Source organism: Larus michahellis, chromosome 7, assembly GCF_964199755.1.
Source record: "Larus michahellis chromosome 7, bLarMic1.1, whole genome shotgun sequence".
In the NCBI taxonomy this organism is placed as follows: Eukaryota; Metazoa; Chordata; class Aves; order Charadriiformes; family Laridae; genus Larus; species Larus michahellis.
Window position 1 is genome coordinate 29199423 of NC_133902.1, and position 21758 is coordinate 29221180.

Below are 21758 nucleotides of genomic sequence, written 5' to 3' on the forward strand. Positions count from 1 at the left end.
GAGTATGGGAGAGTTGAGACATTTCTGTAATATCCTCTCGCAAAAATGAAGTTTTATTTCTCCTAGGCGGCAAATATAATTTCTCCTACTGCTGTATTGCAGAGCTGTCTCAAAGGAGATCCAAGGGGCTGACTGTTCCATCTCGTTTCTGTAACAGCTGCACCATATGGTGCTGTGCAGAACTGTGCGAGTTTAATAATTCCATTTCTGAAGGTTTCCTCACACTCTTTTGCAGCCAGTTTCTCTCTGATGGCCAAAATTTTTTTCTTAAGTTCAAGACGAGTATGTAGGGCCAGTGTAAGTGTTACTGTATGCATCATACATTAAAGATGTCAGACAGGCCATCTTTTTCCAACTGAATATATTTCATAGAGGTGTGGTTATAATTATGAAAAGGAATAGCAAGACGCTTGTTAATTAAACCAAGTTTTGAATATCACAAGCTATTACCCTGTGCTGTATGCTTACAGTATCGCGTGAACATACAGACAGACAGGAGCACCCCTAACCTGTTACATGTTGTCTCGGTAACTCACTGCAGCAAAAACCTGTGAGCTCTTCCCAGGCATGTCTGAAGAGGAGACGCATTACAGAGCACGCCTGTGTGACACCAGTGCTCCAGGTATCACTGCAAGGAATCTGAACAGCAAACACATACTTTCCCATGAGCTCAAGGAAAGCAAACTGGGAACACTGAGCACTACATGACAAGGAACCTCGGTGTAATGAGTCCACAGCTATCACCAAGCACCCTGCATAGCTAGATTACAAATTACCCACGTCCAGCCGAAATGATGTCATATGCACACAATCTTTGTAATTCTTCCCTTATTCCCCACACACCCTCTTCCTTCCTCCTGTTAAACAGAGGCTGGAAATGCAGCAGCGTTTGCGAACTGCCTGGACATGACAACTGAGTCACGACTCCATAGTTAAGGAGAAACGAGCAGCCAGATCCCCACCTCGAACGGGAGCACCCGGGGGCTCTGCCACCATTCTTTCGGGCTCCCTGACCCGCCCTCTCCAGCGGGGCAGCCGGGGACCCGAGTGTGTGTGTGGGGAACTGGCCGCTTCTCCGCCCTTGGCCGGTTACTCGTTAAGCGGCCGCGGCTGTACTTCGGGAAGAGGTCCCCGGTGCGGCGGCAGGCAGGCGGCGTGCCCGCAGGAAGCCCCGGGGCTGTCAGAGCGCTGACAGCCGCAGGGAACTTTGCTTGGGGCGCGGCGCGGGGCCGGGCCCCGTCAGGCCGCCCCCACCCCCCCCGCCTTCCCCCGCGGGGCTCGCCGGCCGGCCCGCCCGCTCCCCCCGCCGCCGGGACAAAGGGGGCGCGCCGCGGGCGGGGAAGCGCCGCGCCCTGGGCTGCCGGTCCCCCGGGCACCCAGCCGCGGCGGAGCGGGGCGGGAGCACCATGGGGACACAGCCGCCGGCGGGGCGGGGATGCGGTGCCCGGCGCTCCCCGCCGCCCGCTGGGCCCCGCCGCTCGCCCCCCGCCGCCGCTCACCATCCGGGAACTCCCGGTCGCTGATGTGCTGGAGGTGGGGGCCGCCGCCGCCGCCGGGATCCGAGTCCCCCGACTCGGCCTCCGCCGATCCCGAGCCGCCGCCGCCTCCGCCGCCCGCCGCCGCCGCCGCCTGGTACGCGTCCGCCCAGCGGTCGGGCGCCGGCGCTGCCCCGCCGCCGCGGGCCCGGCTGAGCTTGGGGCTGGCGTCCGGCGATACGCAGCAGGTGACGGTGTTGCCCATGGAGCTCGGAGCTCCCCCGCCGGGCTCCGGCTACGCGGCTCCCGGGCTGGGGCGGGGGAGGGGGGCGGAGGGGGAGCCGAGGCGCCGGGCTGAGGGAAGGAGGGAGGGACGGCGGGGCGGGCCGGGCCTCAGCGCCGCATCACCGTCGCCTCCGCCCCGGCCGGGCGCGGCCCCCGCCCGCCCCAACGGCCGCGCGAGCCCCCCCGCCGCCTCCTGCGCGCGGGCAAGCAACGGACCTCTCGCGAGCGGCCACCTTCCCCCGGGCCGGGGGAGGGGCGGGCGGGAGGCCGGGGCGGGGGGGTGGGGGGAGGTGCGGCCCCGCCTCGCTCCCACCCAATCGCCTCCCGCCGCGGCGCCGCGTGACGCCGCTCCGCCAATGGGCCCGGGGCTCGTCACGCGGCAGCCGCCGCGCCCTTCCGGGCCTGGCACCCTTTGCCTTCCCCACGCGCACACGCACGGGCAGCGCCGGATCCACCCCCCCCCTCGGCCGCGCCCCCTGGCGGGGCCACGCCCCCTCTCGCATGGCCACGCCCCCGGCCACGCCCCCTCGGAGGTGTGGGGGCGCCCGGCTCCCGCTGCCCGGCCGCGCACATGGAGCAGCTGCAGCAGCAGCAGCATAATAATAAATAATAATAAAAAGCAATAATGTAGCATAATAAAATAATACATAAATAACGATACGACTGATATTCCGCCTCCGGGGTGGCTGCGGTGCGGGCAGGCCCGGGAGGGGAGGGATGCAGGCAGCCCCGGGAGGGATACAGGCAGCCTCTCCTGTGTGATGCTCCTCTAAATTCAGGAGGTTGTTTGCAGGTCTCGCCAGCTCCTTTTCCCCCCGTATCCAAGGTCTGAAGGGCGTCCAGGTTGGTCAGGGGTGTTCTGCCTGCTTGTCCCCACGGGTGTCCCCCACGGGCTGGGCGGGGGGCTGCAGCCGCCGGTGGGGAGCTCTGGGGTTGGTTCCCAGTGACTTTTTGGTGAAGTCCCTCAAGCCCAAGCGATGCCGTGTCCTGCTGCTGGCTTATATTGCTGCTCTGCGCTTCACCCGCAGCGGCGGCCTGAGGAGGGAAGGCAGCGCAGGGCGCTGGGATTCCCAGGGAACTGCTGATGGTCTGGGGTGAAAATCTCCGGCAGCTGCACTCCTGCTTGGCGAGCCCCGGCTACCCCAGAGCTTCTCAGAGGGCTTGGGACGCTCAAACACACTCCAGGGAAGATGGATTAGAGGAGGAGATACCCGCGGCAGTCAGGGGCCCTGATAAACATGCACGTAGGTCATTCTGCAATGGATCACCTCACTATCACCACAAAAATTTAACTCTGGCTCTTGATAAGAAGAATGGCGCTGCAGAAGACTGCGGAACACACAAAGTATTACAGAACGCCCCTATCATGCTGGCAGTTACTCCAGAGATAGGCAGGCTGAGGGGTTTACTCCATTTTGCAGGACAAATCCTAACATTGGCTCTCCCACATGATCCTGGGTGCCGCGTTTTCAGACAAAACCATGCCTAGTTTCTTTGTGGAGAGGAAGCCATAGGTGCTGCGTCTCTCGAATCTGTATGACTTAATCCCAGGCACAATAAAGGGAGGAACTAAATGATTTATAGTCTTATATGAGGATTATTCCCTTGGACCAATGAATTATGCTTTTTCACTCACCGGCAAGTTCTCTAAGCTGTGTTGGCTAAGCCTCTCTACACGCTACTGACAGTTTGTAAAGCCTCGTTACTCCGGAGAAACCTGACCTCGCTGCGGATTACGCGAGGGCCTCGGAGAAGATTTGCTTTCAGCGCCTTTTGAACCGCTTCAGCCCAGCGTCCCTCCGGAAAGCTGTGGGATGGCGGGTCCTACTCCCAGGTCTCAGGAGGACCGGGACCCAGCCGTCGAGTGGGACAGGAGACTGGCCTGAGTCAGGGAGGGAAAAGAGGGGCTACACACAAAACAGACATTCAGAAGTTGTTGGTGTTTTCTTCCCTCCGGCATTGTACCCACTGATTTTTGGTGAGGAGGGCGCGGGGAAGAGAAGAAAGCTGGAGGGCTGGCGTGGTTTAGTGAAGTAATTAATTCCCCAGCAAGAATAAGAGCTGGCTTGCATCTGCTCTATTTAATATTAAAACTGGCATAATTTACCCTCTTACAGCAGAGAAGCAATACCCTTGCTTGTTTGCACCTGGCTGACTCTGTTTTAAAAAGCGTCAGCGGCTGAGCAAGCTGACGGAGGCGAGCCTGCTCCGTTTGGAGCGGTGGTGGGAACCAGGAGGCAAATCCACACATCTCAGGCAGACAGTCACGGTGATGAGCATTCGTTTCTCAAACTGTGTCCGTCTCGTTCTGTGCAGCCACACCAGCACGTGCGATGGGGCCGCCCAGCTTTGGCAGAGGGAGGTACAACTCCAGCAAGCTGGGACCTCTGGGAAGTCCAGGCTTCGGAGCAGCCTCAGGGAACCCTTTGCCAAAGCTGCGGTTTTGGGCAGTGGGAAACCCCTGTTTGAGGGCAAAGAAGAAGTGAGCAAGAGTGGCTCACCGGGCGGCTGAGCACCGGGACCCGGCCGTTGAGGGCAACAGCCAAAACCTCACATATTTGTCCCGACAGATGAAAAATGCTGGGAACTCGGAGTGGCTGGAGTTATGTGACGTGTCTCACTGCTATTTGGGCGTGAAGGTTTGGGTTCCTCTGCCTCCCAGAGGCTGAAGTTTCCCGTGGGCCTCATACTTGTTCTCGGTGTGTAATGCTGCAAAGGGGAAGAGACGAGGGCTGCTCTTCCCTCGTGCTGGTGCAGTTGAAGAGTATCAGGATTTATATAAAAATGCAGGGGGAGGAAAGAAATCAGTAGTCTGTTTCCCTGTGTAGCCTTATTCACGTAGATCTTAAGCAAGAGGAAGCTGACTTTAATCCCTGGAAATCACAGAAACAGCAAACTGTCCCACCTCCTCGTCATTCCAGGAGAATTTGAGCTTCCGCTTCCACATACCTCAGTACACCAGTAAGGAGTATTTTTCCATATCTGTGTGTGTTTCCCTGTAGCTGCAGTAATGCGAAATATTCATTTCCCCCTCCATTTTGGCAAAGTAACTCTTACAATCTTAATACAGATCTGATTTATCAGGACAATATGGCAAAACTTGTTGCTGTGTGTATTTTCTGCAGACCTAGGTGATCCTTTTAATAGGTACAGCCTGAGCAACACCCTGCAGAGATGAAACACATTATCTTTTATTTATGCAGCTTAGCACTCTATTGACTTACTGCTATAGCAATATACTGAATACCATCTATCACGATTTATTACCGGTCCTGGTTCCCTTCCTATTTTCCGTCTCGCTTTTCTACTGTTTTGCTTGATTTACCCCAGTGAATCATCAGACAGTTTCCATTATAAAAAAAAATCAATTACTTTGATGTACAATGGGCAGCACATACCTAGTTCCACATTTTGCATGATAAGTAGGCATTTTGGATGGCCGATCTCGGCAATAACAAATGTATAAGCTGAAAATAGCTTACTACGGACCGTGGAGACTAAACCCCTTTGTGTCCTGCTCGGGGAAGAGAGGTCTGTGCCGCGGGAGCCTCGGTTGCTGCCCCTTCTCTCTGAGCAGGGCACCCAGTGGGCAGCACCCCCCCCCCTTGCTCACAGGCACCAAATACTGTGCTTTTACATAATCCGTTGGACTGAACTGTATTTCCACCCTGCTTGAAGCATTTCCCTTTAGTTGCAGCATTCACACACCCCCTGCCCAGTTTCAGAGCTCTCCTGGTTCACTAGAGCTGTGGTCGGGGTAGGGCGATTCCCAGTGCAGATGACAGTGCAAGGAGGGGTGGTGGTGTCAGTTTTATTGAGCTCTCCTGATTACAGGGCTGGCCCATAAAGATTAATAAGTCTTATTGCAGAGTAGAAATAATGATGCCGCAGGGAATGGGGGAGAATCGCTGCTATCCCCAGGGAGGAGCTGAGGGTAACACCAGCAAGCTCCAGTCCCACCGATGGCAGCACCCCGCTTGAGAGGGATGCTCCAGCTTCAAGGTGTACAGGGTGAAAACCACCGTGAAAAAGACTTGCAAGTTGATGGAAATGGGATTCACGGGTGCATTTGCCTGCTCACTTCAAGCCAGAGTCAGGAAGAAGCCTGATCACGAGCTACGGCCTGTTCTGAATGGGGCTCAAACCTGCATGTTTGCAGAGAGAATTCAAACAAATCAGAAGAAATTGTGTCATCCTCTGCACGGGGCAAACACTTCATAAAATGGTGAAAGGTTTTTCTTATGGGATGAGAAAACAGTTTATCACTCAGCTTTAAATGCATGCAGTATTTGTAGTTTGGATTAGCGCTGAGCATTCATGCTCAATTAACCTCTTAGGGATTACGTTTAGTTTCATTTGAACACTGCCTGGGCGCTGCATTTAGCCAGGATAACTCAGGCAAGGAGGGCACAGAACAAAGTCCTGGATTTTAGGCAGGTGTGATCCTCAAATGAAGGCATTCTGGGGTTTCTAATTCCCTCTCTTTTCTTGTTCCAGTTGCATACCTAACAGGCTTCAGTCGCTCACTATGGGGAAGAAGGACCTGCTCTCAGCGCTGTCCTGAAGGTCGGCAGATAAAAATATCCCCCCGGAGTGTTGGCCGGACTCTGAGCTGCCGGGACCGAGATGTACCTCTGGAAACCAAGGGTAGGAGTAACTTCAGTAGGGTCCCGAGGTCTGTTCCTCAAAAGCATACTGCACCTTTCTCCTGGGGAACCGAGCGGAGCAGAGCAGAGCAGCCTTTGACTTGTTCTGGCATTGTGGGTTTGCTTTTCCTTTTTTTAAAAAAACCACCACCACGGAGTCTTGCTTTTATGAAGATAAAAGGTAATTCTCTTGTACTTGTGTTCACAGAGAAAATGTGACCTAAATGTAACCTACAAAGTAATAGCTCAAGGGTCCTGAGTGCCGAATGGATTCCAGCGGGTGTTAATGCCACTGCGGATGGGAGTTTATAAACTTGACACTTAATGTCATTGTTCCCTAAAGAGTGCAAGTTTGTTATACAGGCCTTCATTCCTCCTCCAAGGGATGGCTCTTGTTGAACTTTCAATAATGCATGGTGGGGAGAGGGTATGTTTGCTTTAATTTTCAGAAAAGGGAAAGCAACTTTCCAAAACGTAGGAAATGAATCCTAATTTAAGCCCTCTGGGAAAGTTGCTGTTATTACCAGGAGAACTCCACACAGCCTTTAAGGAAGGCCAGGCAGGATCCTGAAACAAAACCTAAGTCAGATCGTGATGACAGCCGACGGAGGAGCAACCTATACTCCCGAGATGCGGAGATGAAAAAGATCTATGATTTATTCTGAAAACACAAAGGACCAGATTCACTCCTGATGTGAGTCTAATGAGGTCAAAGGATCTATACCAGCGAGAAACGTACCCTGCCAACTACTGAATGCAGCTTCTGAGCTATAAGTTTAACTATAGGTATAATTATTTGCAGGGTGCATAATAAATGAAGACTGCCAGGCTTTACAGGACTAATAGTGCTACCAGCTGTGTTTTGGCTTGTGGGCTCACAGGGGAAGGTAATTCTGTCTCTTTACTTGGCCCATTTGCTCCATACACGTGAGCCACTGTCTGCTTGTGTTCAAAGGAACTCCACTTCTCAGACAAGTCTTTACATTTCCTGCGATGGTTACCTGTAGGTAGATTTGTGCATGTTTTTATTTAACTCCCTTTCTGAAAGCTTAGTGCTTGTGTTCATAACCACACAACCCCGAAGCCCCTTGCTTCATGATCCAAAACCAGACTTCCCTTTGTCTGTGAGCAGCAGTATCCCTCAGAGGAGACGTCTGAAACCACAGTTACCAACTCCTATCTGAATAACGACTCTTGAAAAATTCCCAAATCCAAGGGTATGTTCATCCCCACACCAACTGCAACAGGAAGCTGAGAGTCTCCTAAAATGCTTGAAATTAAATTCTAGGATCTTTCATAGGCCATCCAGCTTCACAGCCACCGTCAGTCTCAGAAATGGAGAATGGCTCCTTGCAAATGCTCAGCTGTGCTCTACAGGGCCGAGAACCTTAAATCCTGTAAATTCTGCTGCTGTCTTCACCTTGACTTAGTACTTCATGGGCCTTTCCAAGGCCATGTGCCTCCTTGCTTGTCTGCAGGGCGATAACACCAGCTCCGTGTTGTGTTTTGTTCAATTTCTCCCTTCTTAGAAAGTGTCCCAGCTGCGGGAGGAATGCTTTCTGATCTTACTCTCAAGCACTCTATGGATAACTTGGAGAAGAGCCAGGACTTTGTCTCTTCCTGGAAACGTAGCTGCAGGAAGAATGAATCACCAGGTTGAACCTGTATAACCAACTGAAAACAAAAGCTCAGACTTCTGTGTCTCACTGTTGCAAATAATGGGGGGAAAAATAGGCATCCTGTTTTGAAATCCACTACCAGCTGACAGGACAAAAATATTGCACGCGTGATTGTCTTTTGAAGCTGACAAGTAACATAAGACTATGGCCATTTAAGGGAAAAAGCCTGGAACAAAACAGTAGTTAGGGAAATAGAAATTTCCAACGTTTCCGCGGAAGAAAGTAACCAGAGGCTGTTCAGAACACACGGGGTAGATATTCAGTAGCCCTAAATTTTTGCACTTTTAAATCATCTTCTGTACTACCCTTGGCTAGCGAGGAATACATGCAAACTAGGGCCGCAGCCTGTGTTTCATAGCATCGGGACAGACTGCAGTGCTAATGTCATTGATTAAATCTGTCCTTTTGCCTCTGCAGTAATCTAAGATGTCATTACAGGCAACGCAGAGGCTTCTTGGCTCGCATGTGAGCATCTGGACGACTGCAGGGATACCAACAGCACAAACATATCAGAGTTAACGTGTCTTTACCTTAGCTTCTCTTTTTCTCTACCTTCATTTTGTCTTAAGGAAAAACAAAACTAGCTTTGCAGTTATCAAAGGCTAAGGTAGCGCTAATGGAGACTTAATACCTGAGAAGAGTATCTGAGATGTGCTGCTGCTGCCAAGAAAGACCAAGGCCTGCAAAGCTGTACTTTGTGTGCTCCTGGGTGGAGGGCTGGCAGAACTACTATTTTGACGTACCAAGTGTCAGAAATAGCTGCTACTGCAGGTCGTGGATACAAATTTCTGATGAGGAAAAGCAAAATGCTTTCCAGTATTTTAACACAAACATTAACATGGATGTGTGACTTCATTCAGAAAAGTCAAATTGCATGCATAAGCCCTGCAGTAAGTTTGTTTAGGGCAAACTTCTAAAGGTTTAATTCCAACCCTGGGCCACCAAAGCCTGGACAGAGTCTCTAAGGAGTACTTCCTATTAGCTTTAAGGTACCTGAAACCGCTGAGAGTTGACTCGACTCTTCCTTCTTCTCTATTGTATTCTAAGGAGTAGAGGAGAGAAACAATGCCATTAGAAATAACACTGAAACCCCCACATTTTTCATAAACTTGGATTTTGCTTGGTTTTAAAAGGGCAATGTTTGCACTGAGGCAGAGCTCGTGCATCTACATGAACGCTATGGCTGTTGTCTGCCTGTCCATATAATTGTTTTTAAATTTTTTCAAATTAGTTGTTGTTAACTAGTTTTAAATTAATAGGGTGCATTGCTTGCACTGTAATTTCCTCTCCAATTATATAACGCTGCACCTATAGAGCACATCAGAAATTTGGCCACCTAACATTAATCCCCTAGATCCATCCTCAGACTCCATAAAAGGGTGGGTTCTGAGGCATTTCTCCCCGCCCCAGTATCCCACGCACCAGAGACATGTGTTACCCTGGCCTATAACCATCGACCAGCTGCAGCGTGTGCGGCAGAAGCTGGTGGCGGAGGGAAATCACAGCATTGCACAGCGATTTCCCTGCCACAGCCCCACGCTCCCCGCAGCACTGCTGGAGCAGACCTTCCTGGTATCCACCCCTGTGCGCACCGATGCACACTCACGTGTCAGTTGCGCTCCGGTGGCTTTAGGGACTCTCCTGTCACAAGACCCGACACGTGGCATCCCATGGCCTGGAAGTCCATCGACTGGAGACGCAGGTAAGGTCTGTGAACATCTGAAAGTGCAGCCGTAAGTGGAGGAGGTTTCCAGCAAATGAAGTGCTGCCGGAACGGCAGTGGCTGCTTACGAGGAAGAGCTTACTCGTTTTGCTTCTTGTTCCCTAATTGAAGCTTCAGAATAATGTCAGCTTTCAGACCTGGATGGCCTTTGAAAGATCAGTCACATAATTCCACTAAAAGCTAAGTGATCTTTCTGTAACAAGACATTTTAATAAATGTGGTGATTATGCATGACAGTTTATCAAGATGCGAGGTTGAAGGCGTGAATGTAACGTTACTGATGGGAACTATTCCCTCTTCAGGGGCTCCAGAAACTTCCTGCGTTTCAACTCAAGCACTTATGAAATTATACATCTTCAGATTTTTTATCATTACTTCCATTGTTTAATGTAACCCTGCGTGTAAAGGAAATGACACGACAGATCAGACCATACATTTACTTCAATATTTAACTTTTTTTTGTGAGGATCTTGCTGAAGCAGCAAGTTATAACGTCTACTGATAACCTGTCAGTTTCTGCAGCAACTTAAGTTTTTATTTTTAACTCACTTTAATTTCATTTTAATTTCAATTCAATTTTTAATTCAAAGATGATCCAGATCGGTAGAAGCTGAGGCTGTCTTGATTCTGCAACTGCAGGCTGTCATCAGCCAAATTAATCTCTGGTTTATTCCCTTTGTATTTAACAGCAAGGGATTCACCGCCCCATCTATCTTACTGATGTGGAGAATCTGGAAGCTACTGGTGAAGATGAAAATGTAAAAATTGTTAAATCCTTTCACTGCTAGTCATTTGAATGGCCACTTACAGTGATACTTAGGGAGAAAGACCGCTTTCTTTTCCGGGTTTTCCTCCAAGCTTTGTGTTAGCTCGTGCTTGTTTGGTTCATGAAAGCTCTTAGCAAAATAGATATTTGTCCAAACTTTACTTCAAAGACAGTTTTTGTATTTCAGCAGAACAACAACCAGAAGTAGTGCTATTTATTTAGAGAGGAAAGGATTAAATGTGTACGACCAGAAGTTTCTACACAAATGCAGAACAGAACCATTTGGAATAAGGCATTGCTGCCAGAGGGTTATCAACAACACAGGCTTCTAGATAGAGTTTGAAAAAAAAAATAAATCAGATTGTTTCTATTTATACCTGCCTTTGCCTTGGTAACCAGAAACTGCATGAGGGATGCAGTATTTTCCCCACATCATGGATGGCTCCAAAATCCATGCGCAGCCGTGCAGTACACGCAGTGTCTGCAGAACTATCAAAAGAACTGTCACACTCATTTCTAAGAGAGGATTTTAAATATTAAGCATGAAAGAGAAGATCTCAGGAAGGGATGTATATTAGTATAGCTTCAAAATAATTTGCTCTCATTTTTGTCTCATTTACTTGATTCTTTGATCTTCTGAGTATTACAAGGACCATTGCTCTTAAACACTTTATAATTACCCCAAGTAACTTACCCGCATCTGAGGTAGCAGGATTTACCTATAATTGGACACGTTATACCTTTGCTCTATCAAGTAGCTGAATAAGGTAAGAATGGACTTGAATTGGTGTTGATATTTTAACTCATTCTTGCTTACTTTAAATCAGCTACTCCCTACTTTGTGAGTTTATCTGCAGTTCGGTGCCCTTGTAGCCTTCTGCAGTGTTTAAAAGCTGAAGTGGGGTAGGTTCTTCCAACTTTATTGTTGTGCTAAGCTCCTGCCCTGCTGGGAGAAAAAGCATTTCAGTTCTGGGCAATTGTTTTAGTTATGATTCTTTGTTGTCGCATTTTCCTTACCCTTTTACTGTCAGGATAGGTGGAACAAATCAAGCCTCTTTCTCTGACACTACAATACTTGGGTACTGTACCTTCTTAGAAAATGGATCTGGAGAGGGGAAAAGCAGGTAAATATAGGCTTAGAATGAATATGGGGAATCAGGGCCCTTACTGAGCTTCTAGCGGACTTGCTTCCCTTTTAATAGCTTCACTATCCAGTTATCATCTGGAAAGTAATTTCTGATCTCCTGTATAAGGCTCACAGAAGTCAGTGACAAAGCAACATTAGCAGGGAAGGAGAAAGAGTTCTGGGAAGCAGAGCAGGATTGCTAGAGAACCTGCTGGGCTCCAAAGACATTCAGGGATATCTGACTTATAAAAACACATTCTTGGGATAAAAGCACTTACTGCATTATCATCCCTGAGAAAAAATGTATAAATTTTCACACCAGCCTTCTTTCACTCTGGTTGCTATTTTGCCAGACACTAGGCCTTATGAAATACTGCAGGGGAAGAAAACCGTTCCAGGGGGATGAAAGGAGGCAGTGGGAAGCACTGGAGCCCTTGTTGCGCTCCTCCACATCTCGGCTGGGGATCCCAGGGCTGGCATGTGGTGCTGGAGGTGGAGGCGAAAGCTTTGTGCCATTTGGGAGTTTCCCCTTCATTTACCTGATGGTGTAGTTTAGGCAGAGCATAAGTGATTCAAAAACTCATCCAAGCAGATTTCCCATTTCAAGTGCAATCACTCTCATTGCTTTTCCCACACTGCCTATATAAATAATTAAAAAAATAATTGAGATAATAGCACAAGCAGTTTCAAACTCTCAAAAGCAGGAGTAGTGGCAAGGGACCAGCACTTTAGGACATAAAACCACAATAAGCTGAATCATCGCACCTGCTCTGGCATGTTTATGAGGAGAAGTCTGAGTTGCCATGAGACAAGTATAAACTGGTTTGGGGCAAGTGAAATTCTGATTTCCATTCCCCTACAGTAGCAGAACCCTAAAAACAAGTTCCTGCTACCCCCGTGTAGCCTGTAATGCTCCTCCACAAAGGCGTTCATGAATCTTGAGCCACTCTGTTGAAATCAACAGCTTTCAGATATAACCGCATTTGCTTTTCGTCTGCCAGCCAGATTTGCTGCTCCCTGTGGGAAAGAGCGGGGATGTTTTCTGGAGCTGGTTACACTCCCCAGCTTTGAGGGCCAGCCTCGCCCTGTCAGTGGTAACACTGGGAGCTGCTGAGCCACACAGCCACTGGAGAGGGATGCAGGTAAGGCATGCTGCTCCCCTGCCCTGCTCCCTGATGTGTGGTCCTTCACACACAAGGCCTGGCCCCTTGCAGGGCTGAGGAGCATGGCTGGAGGTCCTGCTGCGCCTTTTGGAGGAGTACCTGGAGCAGCACCTCCAGGCAGCCGGAGCGCACGCGCTGCCAGGATGCTTCCCCGGCCCTCCTGTGGCCTTTAGCAGTCTTTGGAGGCAGTTCAAGTAGCTGGAGATGGAGACACACAAAGGAGAGGAGCACTGTGTTGTTTTGCCAAACAAGAGATTAAACGGAGCCAAAGGTGAAGAGAAGCCCGTGCACAAACAGCGCCGCAGAAGCGTTACTGCCACACCACCACCCAAGAGCGGCTTTGGCCTCGGTCAATGCTCTGACCCAGAAGCACAAGAAGTGTTGTGTTTCTGCAATGGCTCCCCCGTTATCAAGGGACTGCTTCCAGGCCGGTGGTGAGCACTTCCAGAGACAACGTCCACCATTCTGGCAATGGAGGACGAGGCCGGGGGGCTGGACAAACACCTTTCCTTTGCACCGACTTCCCAAAACCCCTGAAACAAAAGCCACGAGCCAGAGCCACAGAGCGCCCGCGGAGACAGCAGACAATGTCGCACAGGCCGTTTCACACCTCGTGCCTTTTTGCGCAGCAACGGAGGTGTGAAAATGCCAGAAGCCCCGCCAGCCCGGGCCTCCCACAGGACGCAGCGCCATGCTGCCCCTCGGACCCCCCACGGACGGGCGCAGGCACAGCCCTGACCGAGCCAGCGGCCTCCCCCAGCCATACACCGGCCTACCAAGCCCGGGATGGCCGGCATCGCCCTGCGGACAGCCATGGCGTGCCTTCTGCCTTGCCCTCCGCTTCCCCCCCCCGCCGCCGCGGCTGAGGGGCAGGAGCGCTCGGGAGACCTTCCAGCCCCCGCCTCATCCCCCATTACCCGTGATTTGATCGCCCCGCCCGGGCCGGCCGGGGGAGGCCGCTCAGCGCCACCGTCCCCGCCGCCGTCCCCCAGCCGGGCGGCAGCCCGGGGAGGCCGCACCGACCCCAGGCGGCGGCGCTAGGGGCCGGCCCTGCCTCTCCCCCGCGACGCCGGGCCTGCGACGCGTGAGCAGCGGGCGGGCCGGGCGGCGAAGGGCCGGGCCCGGGCCCAGGGGTGAAGCCGGGCCTTTCCCGGCAGCGGCCCCGGGCCTTCCCCTGCCCTCAGCTCGGCCTCGGGCGGCGGCGGCGGCGCGGGGCGGAGCGCGGCGGAGGCGGCGGAGAGCCGTGACGGCCCGGGGCTGCGCCAGCGGATCGGGAGGCGGTGGGCCGCCGGCGGGATGGCCTTGGTGCCCTACGAGGAGGGAGGCGGCTGGGGAGCGCGGCAGCTGCACAGCCCCTGGGCCACGTACCGCTTCGCCGGCAGCACCATCCGCCTCCGGCAGGACTGGCGGCGGCTGGGGGTGGCGGCCGTGGTCTGGGATGCGGTAGGTGTTCGCCCCAGGTGGAATGTTTCTGTACTCGATGGCTGCCCTGGCTTTCAGAGTGACCACAGAGAATTATTTAACACTGAATTATCATAGAATCACAGAATGGTTCGGGTTGGAAGGGAGCTTAAAGATCATCTGTTTCCACCCCCCCTGCCCTGGGCAGGGACACCTCCCACTAGACCAGGCTGCTCAGAGCCCCATCCAGCCTGGCCTTGAACACCCCCAGGGATGGGGCAGCCACAACTTCCCTGGGCAAATTGTTAAGGGAAGGCGTTTTTCCTATGAGATTTTCTTATTTTTTTACAAAAAAGTTAAACTCTGCTTTACCTTTTTTTTTTTTTTTTCTTCCCCCTTCCCTCTCTTAAGAGATCCTGGGGGACTGCAAGGGAAAGAGGCTACCTTAAACCCTGCATGGCCAGTGCCAAATACAGGAAATAATAATTCTGGTTCGCTCACAGAACTCTCACCCATTTCTTCACAGCACCCTGCGATGTTTGCTTAACGCCCTTCAGAGCACAGCAGGGATCCTGCTGCTTGTAGCCGTCAGGGAGTGCTGATAGGCTTTATCTTGGCAATAACAACCATCCAAACCAGAGGGGTTTGTGGTGGGCCCAAGGCTGCAGGTCACAGCACCACTGTGGGAATCCAAGGGCTTCCCAGTCGGTTGTGTCTCTGTCCGGACACAAATGGCACTTTTACCTCTAGTTTTAAAGAGCAAGCGTAGCAATTTTAGCAAACTCCTCATATGAGTCTGTGCACAGGGCTGTTGGTCTTTCCCAACATTGGCTTTGACAGAACTTGCTACAGAGAGAGTGCCTTATCAAATTTCTGTAAAAAACACATTAGATAACAACCATATTGAAGTGTTATTACTTTACTTTTCCTATGTCCGTCCCGACAACATGCCAGTGTTGTGCAGAAACCTTTTGAAATACCACACTAGATACTATGAAACCTTATCCTGGACTTTTGCAATGCTGTGTTCATTCACTAGTGTTTGACAACCCCAGCTTTTCCTTTCCAAATGCAACTCTCTTTGCCTCCTGTTACATTTGGGGATCCAAGCCCTGTAACCACATGCAAGTTGTAGCCTCTGTGGTTCTTTTTTCCCATCTGCCTGTAAAGTCTTCCATAAAACTCATAAAAAGACTATACATGCACACAGGAGGCAGAGAAGGGCTGAACAAAATCTTACTGCAGACCTGAAGTGCCCGACCCTTCCCATAACCTTCTCTCTCAGTGTAAATCAGAAATCCTGTGTTTAGTATGACTGAAACGAGCCCTGTGCTTAATTGCCATTTTCTTTTGGTTTAGGCTGTTGTCCTGTGTACTTATCTGGAGATAGGAGGCATTGATCTCAGGGATCGGTCTGTGATTGAGCTGGGAGCTGGGACTGGATTGCTGGGAATAGTGGCCACGTTATTAGGTAAGGGCTTTTTTGTTTCCTTGTTTAAAGCAATTTACAACTGTAGTAAAACTATCACTTTTACATCTACATGCCCGGTATAGAAGTTAGCACCAAAGCTACATATGTGGACTGTGATGTTTCCTGAGTCATCTTTCTTTCTTGTTAGACTTCAGAGCCTGCTGCGTTATTTATTGTAGCGATGGTGCCACTGCAGTTTACTTTATGGTGGGACCCTGTTAAGGCTGACGCCTGTTACCATGGTGCTCAGCTCAGCAGCATTCAGTTCTGCAGCTATTCTCCCCCAGGGAGCAAGTGCGGTTCTTCCACTTGTCCTCCTATGCAGCACAGATAAAGCTACAGACAGAAACCACTCTGAGCTTGTGTAAGCCTTGTTAGCCTATCTTGCAGACAGGGGAATCAAGGTCTGGAGAAATGAAGTGCTTTGGCTGTGATCTGTCTGTGGCTGAAGCAGGGACTGGGTACTAGGTTAAATTTGTGCAAACTGTCCCAGGTTAACTTTGTAATTCAAAGCTCTTGTGGCTGTGGAAGGTGCCTACCGAAATAATAAAAACAAAGCAGTTTGACAAAATACAATCCTGACACGCAGAGTCACACAGGCATAACTTTTGTCTGATCTGTGAAAGAAGCTCTCTAGCTGCCTCCCTCCCACTGAACAAATACAGAATTGGAGCAGGTTAATTGTAACAGTCCCTGTAACTCGCTCTGTTGTCACCTATGGAAAGGCAGAAAGTAACTCCTATACTTTCATGCATTAAAAAAAAGCTCCAGAAAACACTTTTTGTTCCCTACCTAACTTAATTTTCATGTGGAGTACACTTTATACTCTTAAATGACTGTTGAAGGGTAGGATGTATGTAGATAGTGGACTTTTTGCTTGTTTTGTTCCTTTGTTTGTTTGTTTTTAATCAGGCAGTTCAGGGGAGTTGTTAATGTTTAACAGGAAGTAAGGAGCCTGCTTGAATTAAAAGCATTGTATTCCAAATGCTATATTTATAGACATTGATTATCTGTCTGAGACATATTCTCCTGTTCTGCCTAGGTGCTCGTGTTACCATCACAGACAGGGCGGCAGCACTGGAGTTCCTGGAGTCAAACGTACAGGCTAACTTACCTTCTGAACTACGTCCGAGAGCTGTGGTGAAGGAACTGACTTGGGGAAAAGACCTGGATAACTTCCCTCCAGGAGCATTTGACTTCATCCTAGGTGCAGACATCGTTTATCTGGAAGAAACTTTTGCAGAACTGCTTCAGACGTTGGAGCACCTGTGCTCAGAGCAAACTGTGATTCTTCTTTCCTGTCGTATCCGGTATGAACGCGATCACAAATTCTTGAAGATGCTGAGAGGCCGTTTCTCTGTATATGAGGTCCACTATGATTCCAGTAAGGATGTTCATATCTACAAAGCGCAGAAGGGCAGTCGCAAGGATGACTTTTGACTCTGTGCTTTGTTAGTAAACCACTGATGCTGTTCAATCCTCCCCTTGTTTCTACTCAATACACTTGTTCCTAAGCATATAATTGCAGTTGTGTTATTTCACTGGCTTCTTGTTCTGATGGTCTTGTCTGATCACTTGGTCTGATACAGCAAGGATTGTATTTCTGTTCCGCATAGTGAACCTCTGCTTCACTTCTCAGTAGAGTTGCATAGGGTCTTCCACTGACTTTTTACTGATGGTAAGTTTTGAAACTGATTTAAGTTGCAGAAATCTCCAGACATCAAAAATGTAATCAAAAGATCTGTTGTTTAAAATCAAGCCACGCTTAATTTCTCAGTGTGAAACTGAGAAATAGATTAGAGTGAGTTTTTTTCCCCTTACAGCTTCCTTAACTCGAGAAAAGTAAAAGTGGATGAAATATAAGCTAAGACTCCAGTTCTAAATGCTTTAACTCTTTAGGCCTTCTGCATCTTAAAAGTTGTGGTAAAAGAAGCCACTTAAAGGGCAAAACCAACAAAGCTGCTATAAAGTTGTCCTATTGCTGTCACTGCTGCATTGAAGAGGCATAGGGAAACAGAGAGCAAGATGTGTGTGTGGGGGTGGGCTGGGAATCAGTACTGCCGAGTAAGCCAACTTAGAAATCAGTGGTGTTTTTACCTGACTTGCAAGCGTGGAGGCTCTGCCTGCAGTACCAAAGCAGTCGTGGTTCTTGGGTTGTCCCTAACAAGACAACTTTCCCTCACATGGATCAAGGCTTCTTGCAGCAGATACACGTGCACATGGGCCAGCAGGGAAAGTGAAACAAGTAGACTCAAACTATTCTTTAAATATCAAATCATTCACTGACTCTTGATGTACCGATAAATAATCTTCTACTTGCTGCCTTTGTTTGTGGCTCGCTCTGTCTGAGAGCTGTTATGTAGAAGAGGACGGTGCTGCTGTAGTCTTTGTAGCTGGGGGAGTACTTATTCATGTATTACTTGTGACCTTGGGGCAGAGTCTAGATTTTGGCATGCTTTCTGTGCACAGTGGGAGTTAGGGGCTGTTCTAAGTAACTGATTTCATACCTGGAGCTTGTAAAAGCACCCATGTTTGTTTATCCCACAAGATCCTATGTGAAAAGTACTGCAGCCCGGAATCTGGCTCGCACCAGCAGCAAACTTTCTTCTCTTTCTAGTGGTGGAAGAATGAAACTGGTGAAAACAAAGTCCAAAGACAGCTACACTTCTAAATGCAGGAATTGCTATAGTACTTTTTTTTTTTTTGGTGGATGTGGAACTTTTTTATTTATTTAAACTTAACTTACAAAGCCCCGGGTCAGGTTTAGAATTGAAGAGTGTGCATGTCTTTGCCACTGGCAACAGCAAACACCAGCAGCTGCTTCAGGCCGTGGACATTAGGAGCTCTTTATCACTTCTGCTTCCATCAAACTTCCTACTGGAAAAGATGCGGAGTGTCTGTGGTCCAGAAGTGACGTGCAGACTGTAATCTGGAAATGACACATTTATCGTTAGAGCTCCCACAAATGAGGCCCGAAGGTCTTGTGCTTCATCCCTGACGCATCTCTCACGTGTTTTCAGCTAAGTTCCTTGGCTCTGGACTCAGCTTGAGAGTTGCTGCTCTAAAATACTTTCTTACAACAGTATCCCCAGAAGCCACATGGTGTCACTAAAACAGTACTTACGCAGCTGGCTGGGAATCTGCAGTCTGAAACTAGAGTTGAAGTCCCTTTGAGGGAAGGAAGAGAGCACCTTTAATTAAAACCAGAACACGATACGAGCTTTAATGTGCCAGACATGTCTTTTTCAGCACTATTAACAGGGTCAGCAATGTTTGAAAAAAATTACAAGCTCTCCCCACTCTCTTAGAGTGTGGCTGTTAGGTTCTCACCACTCCTCTTCCTTTTCCTCCCCATGGGTGTTTCCTTGTCTCCGAGCTCATCCGTGGTCACTGTATGTTAGGCTCCCCGCGGGCTGGAGCTGGCAGAAAGCAGCGTGCTGGTGCTTGGGCTTGTGAGAGTGTGGACTTGGCGCCTGGGGACAGCCTGCAACCTGGCTGTGCCCGGCCCTCGCAAGAGGCTGCAGCTTGCGCTGTTGCCATAGTAGGAACAGGCTTGAAAAGCCCGCTTAAATAGCACAAGCAAAGCCCAGAGTAGTACAGAATAAAGCCTGCTGCAGCAACCTACACACTTGTGAGAAGGGAGCTTTGCTCCAGGCCTTGCTTCGATGGTCGCAAAAGTTTTGTACTTTTAAAACAAATCAATGTAATTGCATCTCTTTCTAATTGTTTAGCAGCTTTCAGTGTCCGCTTTCCCACTGCCGCTGTTACAGTCTGTAGCCTTCCTCATGCTGGAAGAGACCAGACTCGGCTTCTTTTGCTGGGTTGCTGTCGCAGAGCAGCCGTATACAACCCTGAGGAGAATGTTTGAAGGCTGAAGCAATGCTCCTGCCCATAAGTAAATACTTGTGGAGAAAAGTGTGAGATGACACTGGTGAGCGCCTTGCCCCTGACCTGCAGAGCTGAGCTCTTGGTGGCCCCTCCCCAGCACAGCAAGTGGCACCCCCTCAAAGGGACACCTTCTCCACTGACTGCTACTGGGGTACAGGCGCTCCTTTAGATTCAGGAGACCAGACCCAGGAATATTGTGGTTAGGCCACCAACACAAGCACATTAGTTCTGGTTGCTTTTTAAGCTACGGTGTTCAGGGGCAGGCACCAGCCGTGAGAACGTAACTCGTCTGTAACCTACAGCCCATTCCCGCTGGGCAGTGCCAACATCCACCCGCACAGGGACTGAGCAGCGCTTTCTGTTGTCCCAGGCTGGGCTTCACAGCTTTTTTATATTCTTATCACACATCGCTTCAAGGGAGATGTCAGGAGGGAACCAACACCAGACGTGCGGGAGAGAAGCAGCAGAGGCGTAATTGCCCAGTGAGTGAGCAGAGAGAGCAGCCCTCCGCGATGACACCTGCAGACTCTGGTGTCCTGACCAATTGGTCCCCGAGCTCCCGCTCCAGCATGAGATGATGCATGGTAATGCTTCAGCGGCTGTTTGGCAATTACACTAGCGCCCTGCCAGAGCGCTTTTTGTCACCCTGTTCATCCCAACACTAGTGAATCACAGAACAGTGGGGGTTGGAAGGGACCTTCAGAGATCATCCAGTCCAACCCCCCTGCCAGAGCAAGGTCACCCAAAGCAGGTTGCACAGGAACGTGTCCAGGAGGGTTTTGAGTATCTCCAGAGAAGGAGACTCCACCGCCCAGAGGGCAGCCTCTTTCAGCGCTCTGCCACCCTCAAAGTAAGGAATTTTTTCCTCATGTTGAGATGGAATTTCCTGTGTTCCAGTTTGTGCCTGTTGCCCCTTGTCCTGTCACTCACTGGACACCACTGAAAAGAGTCTGGCCCCATCCTCTTGACACCCGCCCTTTAAGATGTTTATAAGCATTGATGAGACCCCTCTGTCTTCTCCAGGCTAAACAGGCCCAGGTGTCTCAGCCTTTCAAGACTGCGTGATTCTCCTTTGGGTGGTTCCTTTGCATTGCTCCTGTTTTGTAACAGATGATGCGAACTCATCTGCAGGGAGGATGTGTTTGGGCACGGGTCCCTGAGTAGTGGGGCAATGCATAAACGGTCTCTTAAGAAATGAAATACTCACCCCAGGGAGAGGATCCAAGCCACAGGGAAGTGACCAGGTAAGACGTGAACACGTTGCGAGATTGTGAAACCATCCCTGAAACGTGCCTTTCTGCAAGGGAGCAAACTTCTAAAATGTCATTGCAACTAAAGTTGTGTTTGATTAAGACATGGAGTATAGATTTCAGCTCTGTATCTTATGGACAAAGAGCTTCATGGCGCAGCAGTGTTAGAAGAACCAGGTTTACCAGCTGGCCTACTGACTGCACAGGGATCTGTGTTACCAGATTCTTCCAGTGCGAAATTCAAGCCAAACTGCGTTTTTCTCTCTGTTTGGGATTCTCCCTCATTAGTGAGATGTGGATTTTTCTGAGCAAGTATGTGAATGGCATTATGAAAATGCTCAGCTGCGAAAACCACAAAATCCCAGCCATAATGAGCTGACCTTTCTGCTTCCCCTCGACTTCACTGGAGGTGTGGTTACCTCGGTGCCGAATTTGTTCTTCTGGCTTTCAGCCCAGCGTTTGGATCCGGCCTCGCAGACGACATAATCGGGTTGGGATCCTTGCAGTGTTTCCTGCCTTCTGTTCTGCTCTGTTATTAACACCAGTAGTAGCTGGTTTACAGGAATGCTTAAAAGTGGGAAAGACAGCATATTTAAACTGCAAAAGGGAGAAGTCTTGCACACATTATTAATCAACGGAACTAATTGCCAGCAGAATGGATACTGGAAAGCAGGTTTAAAAATATCAGAAGTGGAAGAGAAACCTTGTTTTTCAGGACTTAGCCTCTCGCTAATCTAATTCAATTTAATTAAGATTTAAAAAGCTTTCCCTTTGGGGAAAGTATCTCATGAATACTCACAGCAGGCCACAGATCATGAGAGGACACCATAGTCTGCTTAAAATATGCCTTTCCCCATATTCCTATCTAGCTGCCATTTGCCACTA

At 49.8% G+C, this 21758-nt stretch overlaps 2 protein-coding genes and 1 long non-coding RNA gene across 5 annotated transcripts in view; 1 reads left to right on the top strand and 2 right to left on the bottom strand.

Moving 5' to 3' along the window:
- The window catches only part of CCNYL1 (cyclin Y like 1), a 35133-nt gene extending 33126 nt beyond the window's left edge, over nt 1–2007 (bottom strand). Inside the window, exon 1 of the mRNA XM_074593809.1 lies at nt 1500–2007. Coding sequence (XP_074449910.1) covers nt 1500–1740 — 241 coding nt within the window. The 5' untranslated portion in view covers nt 1741–2007. The remainder of the gene's footprint in view (nt 1–1499) is intronic.
- A 2921-nt stretch (nt 2008–4928) lies between these two features.
- On the bottom strand, nt 4929–11513 carry LOC141746068 (uncharacterized). The gene is made up of 5 exons (XR_012588205.1): nt 11392–11513; nt 10952–11063; nt 9692–10203; nt 9079–9127; nt 4929–8038 (listed from the first exon to the last, which is right to left on the bottom strand). It is a non-coding gene; the product is annotated as an uncharacterized LOC141746068 (long non-coding RNA).
- METTL21A (methyltransferase 21A, HSPA lysine) lies at nt 10546–17257 on the top strand. Of its 3 annotated transcripts, XM_074593813.1 has the most exons (4): nt 10546–10566; nt 12702–12842; nt 15624–15735; nt 16778–17257. In XM_074593813.1, the coding sequence occupies exons 2-4, from the start codon at nt 12837–12839 to the stop codon at nt 17173–17175; spliced, it is 516 nt and encodes a 171-aa protein (XP_074449914.1). In that variant the 5' UTR covers nt 10546–10566; nt 12702–12836; the 3' UTR covers nt 17176–17257. The 3 variants fall into 3 exon arrangements, with proteins under 3 accessions (XP_074449914.1, XP_074449913.1, XP_074449912.1); XM_074593812.1 differs by lacking the exons at nt 10546–10566; nt 12702–12842 and adding an exon at nt 12873–14306 and having other exon boundaries at nt 16720–16997; XM_074593811.1 differs by lacking the exons at nt 10546–10566; nt 12702–12842 and adding an exon at nt 12900–14306.
- The last annotated feature ends 4501 nt before the right edge of the window (nt 17258–21758 follow it).

Excerpts from the sequence above, each read along its gene's own strand:
- METTL21A (XM_074593811.1), top strand. The coding sequence starts at position 14,160 with ATGGCCTTGGTGCCCTACGAGGAGGGAGGCGGCTGGGGAGCGCGGCAG. Across the intron at positions 14,307-15,623 it reads CGGCCGTGGTCTGGGATGCG|GCTGTTGTCCTGTGTACTTA; the intron begins GTAGGTGTTCGC and ends CTTTTGGTTTAG. Across the intron at positions 15,736-16,777 it reads AATAGTGGCCACGTTATTAG|GTGCTCGTGTTACCATCACA; the intron begins GTAAGGGCTTTT and ends TGTTCTGCCTAG.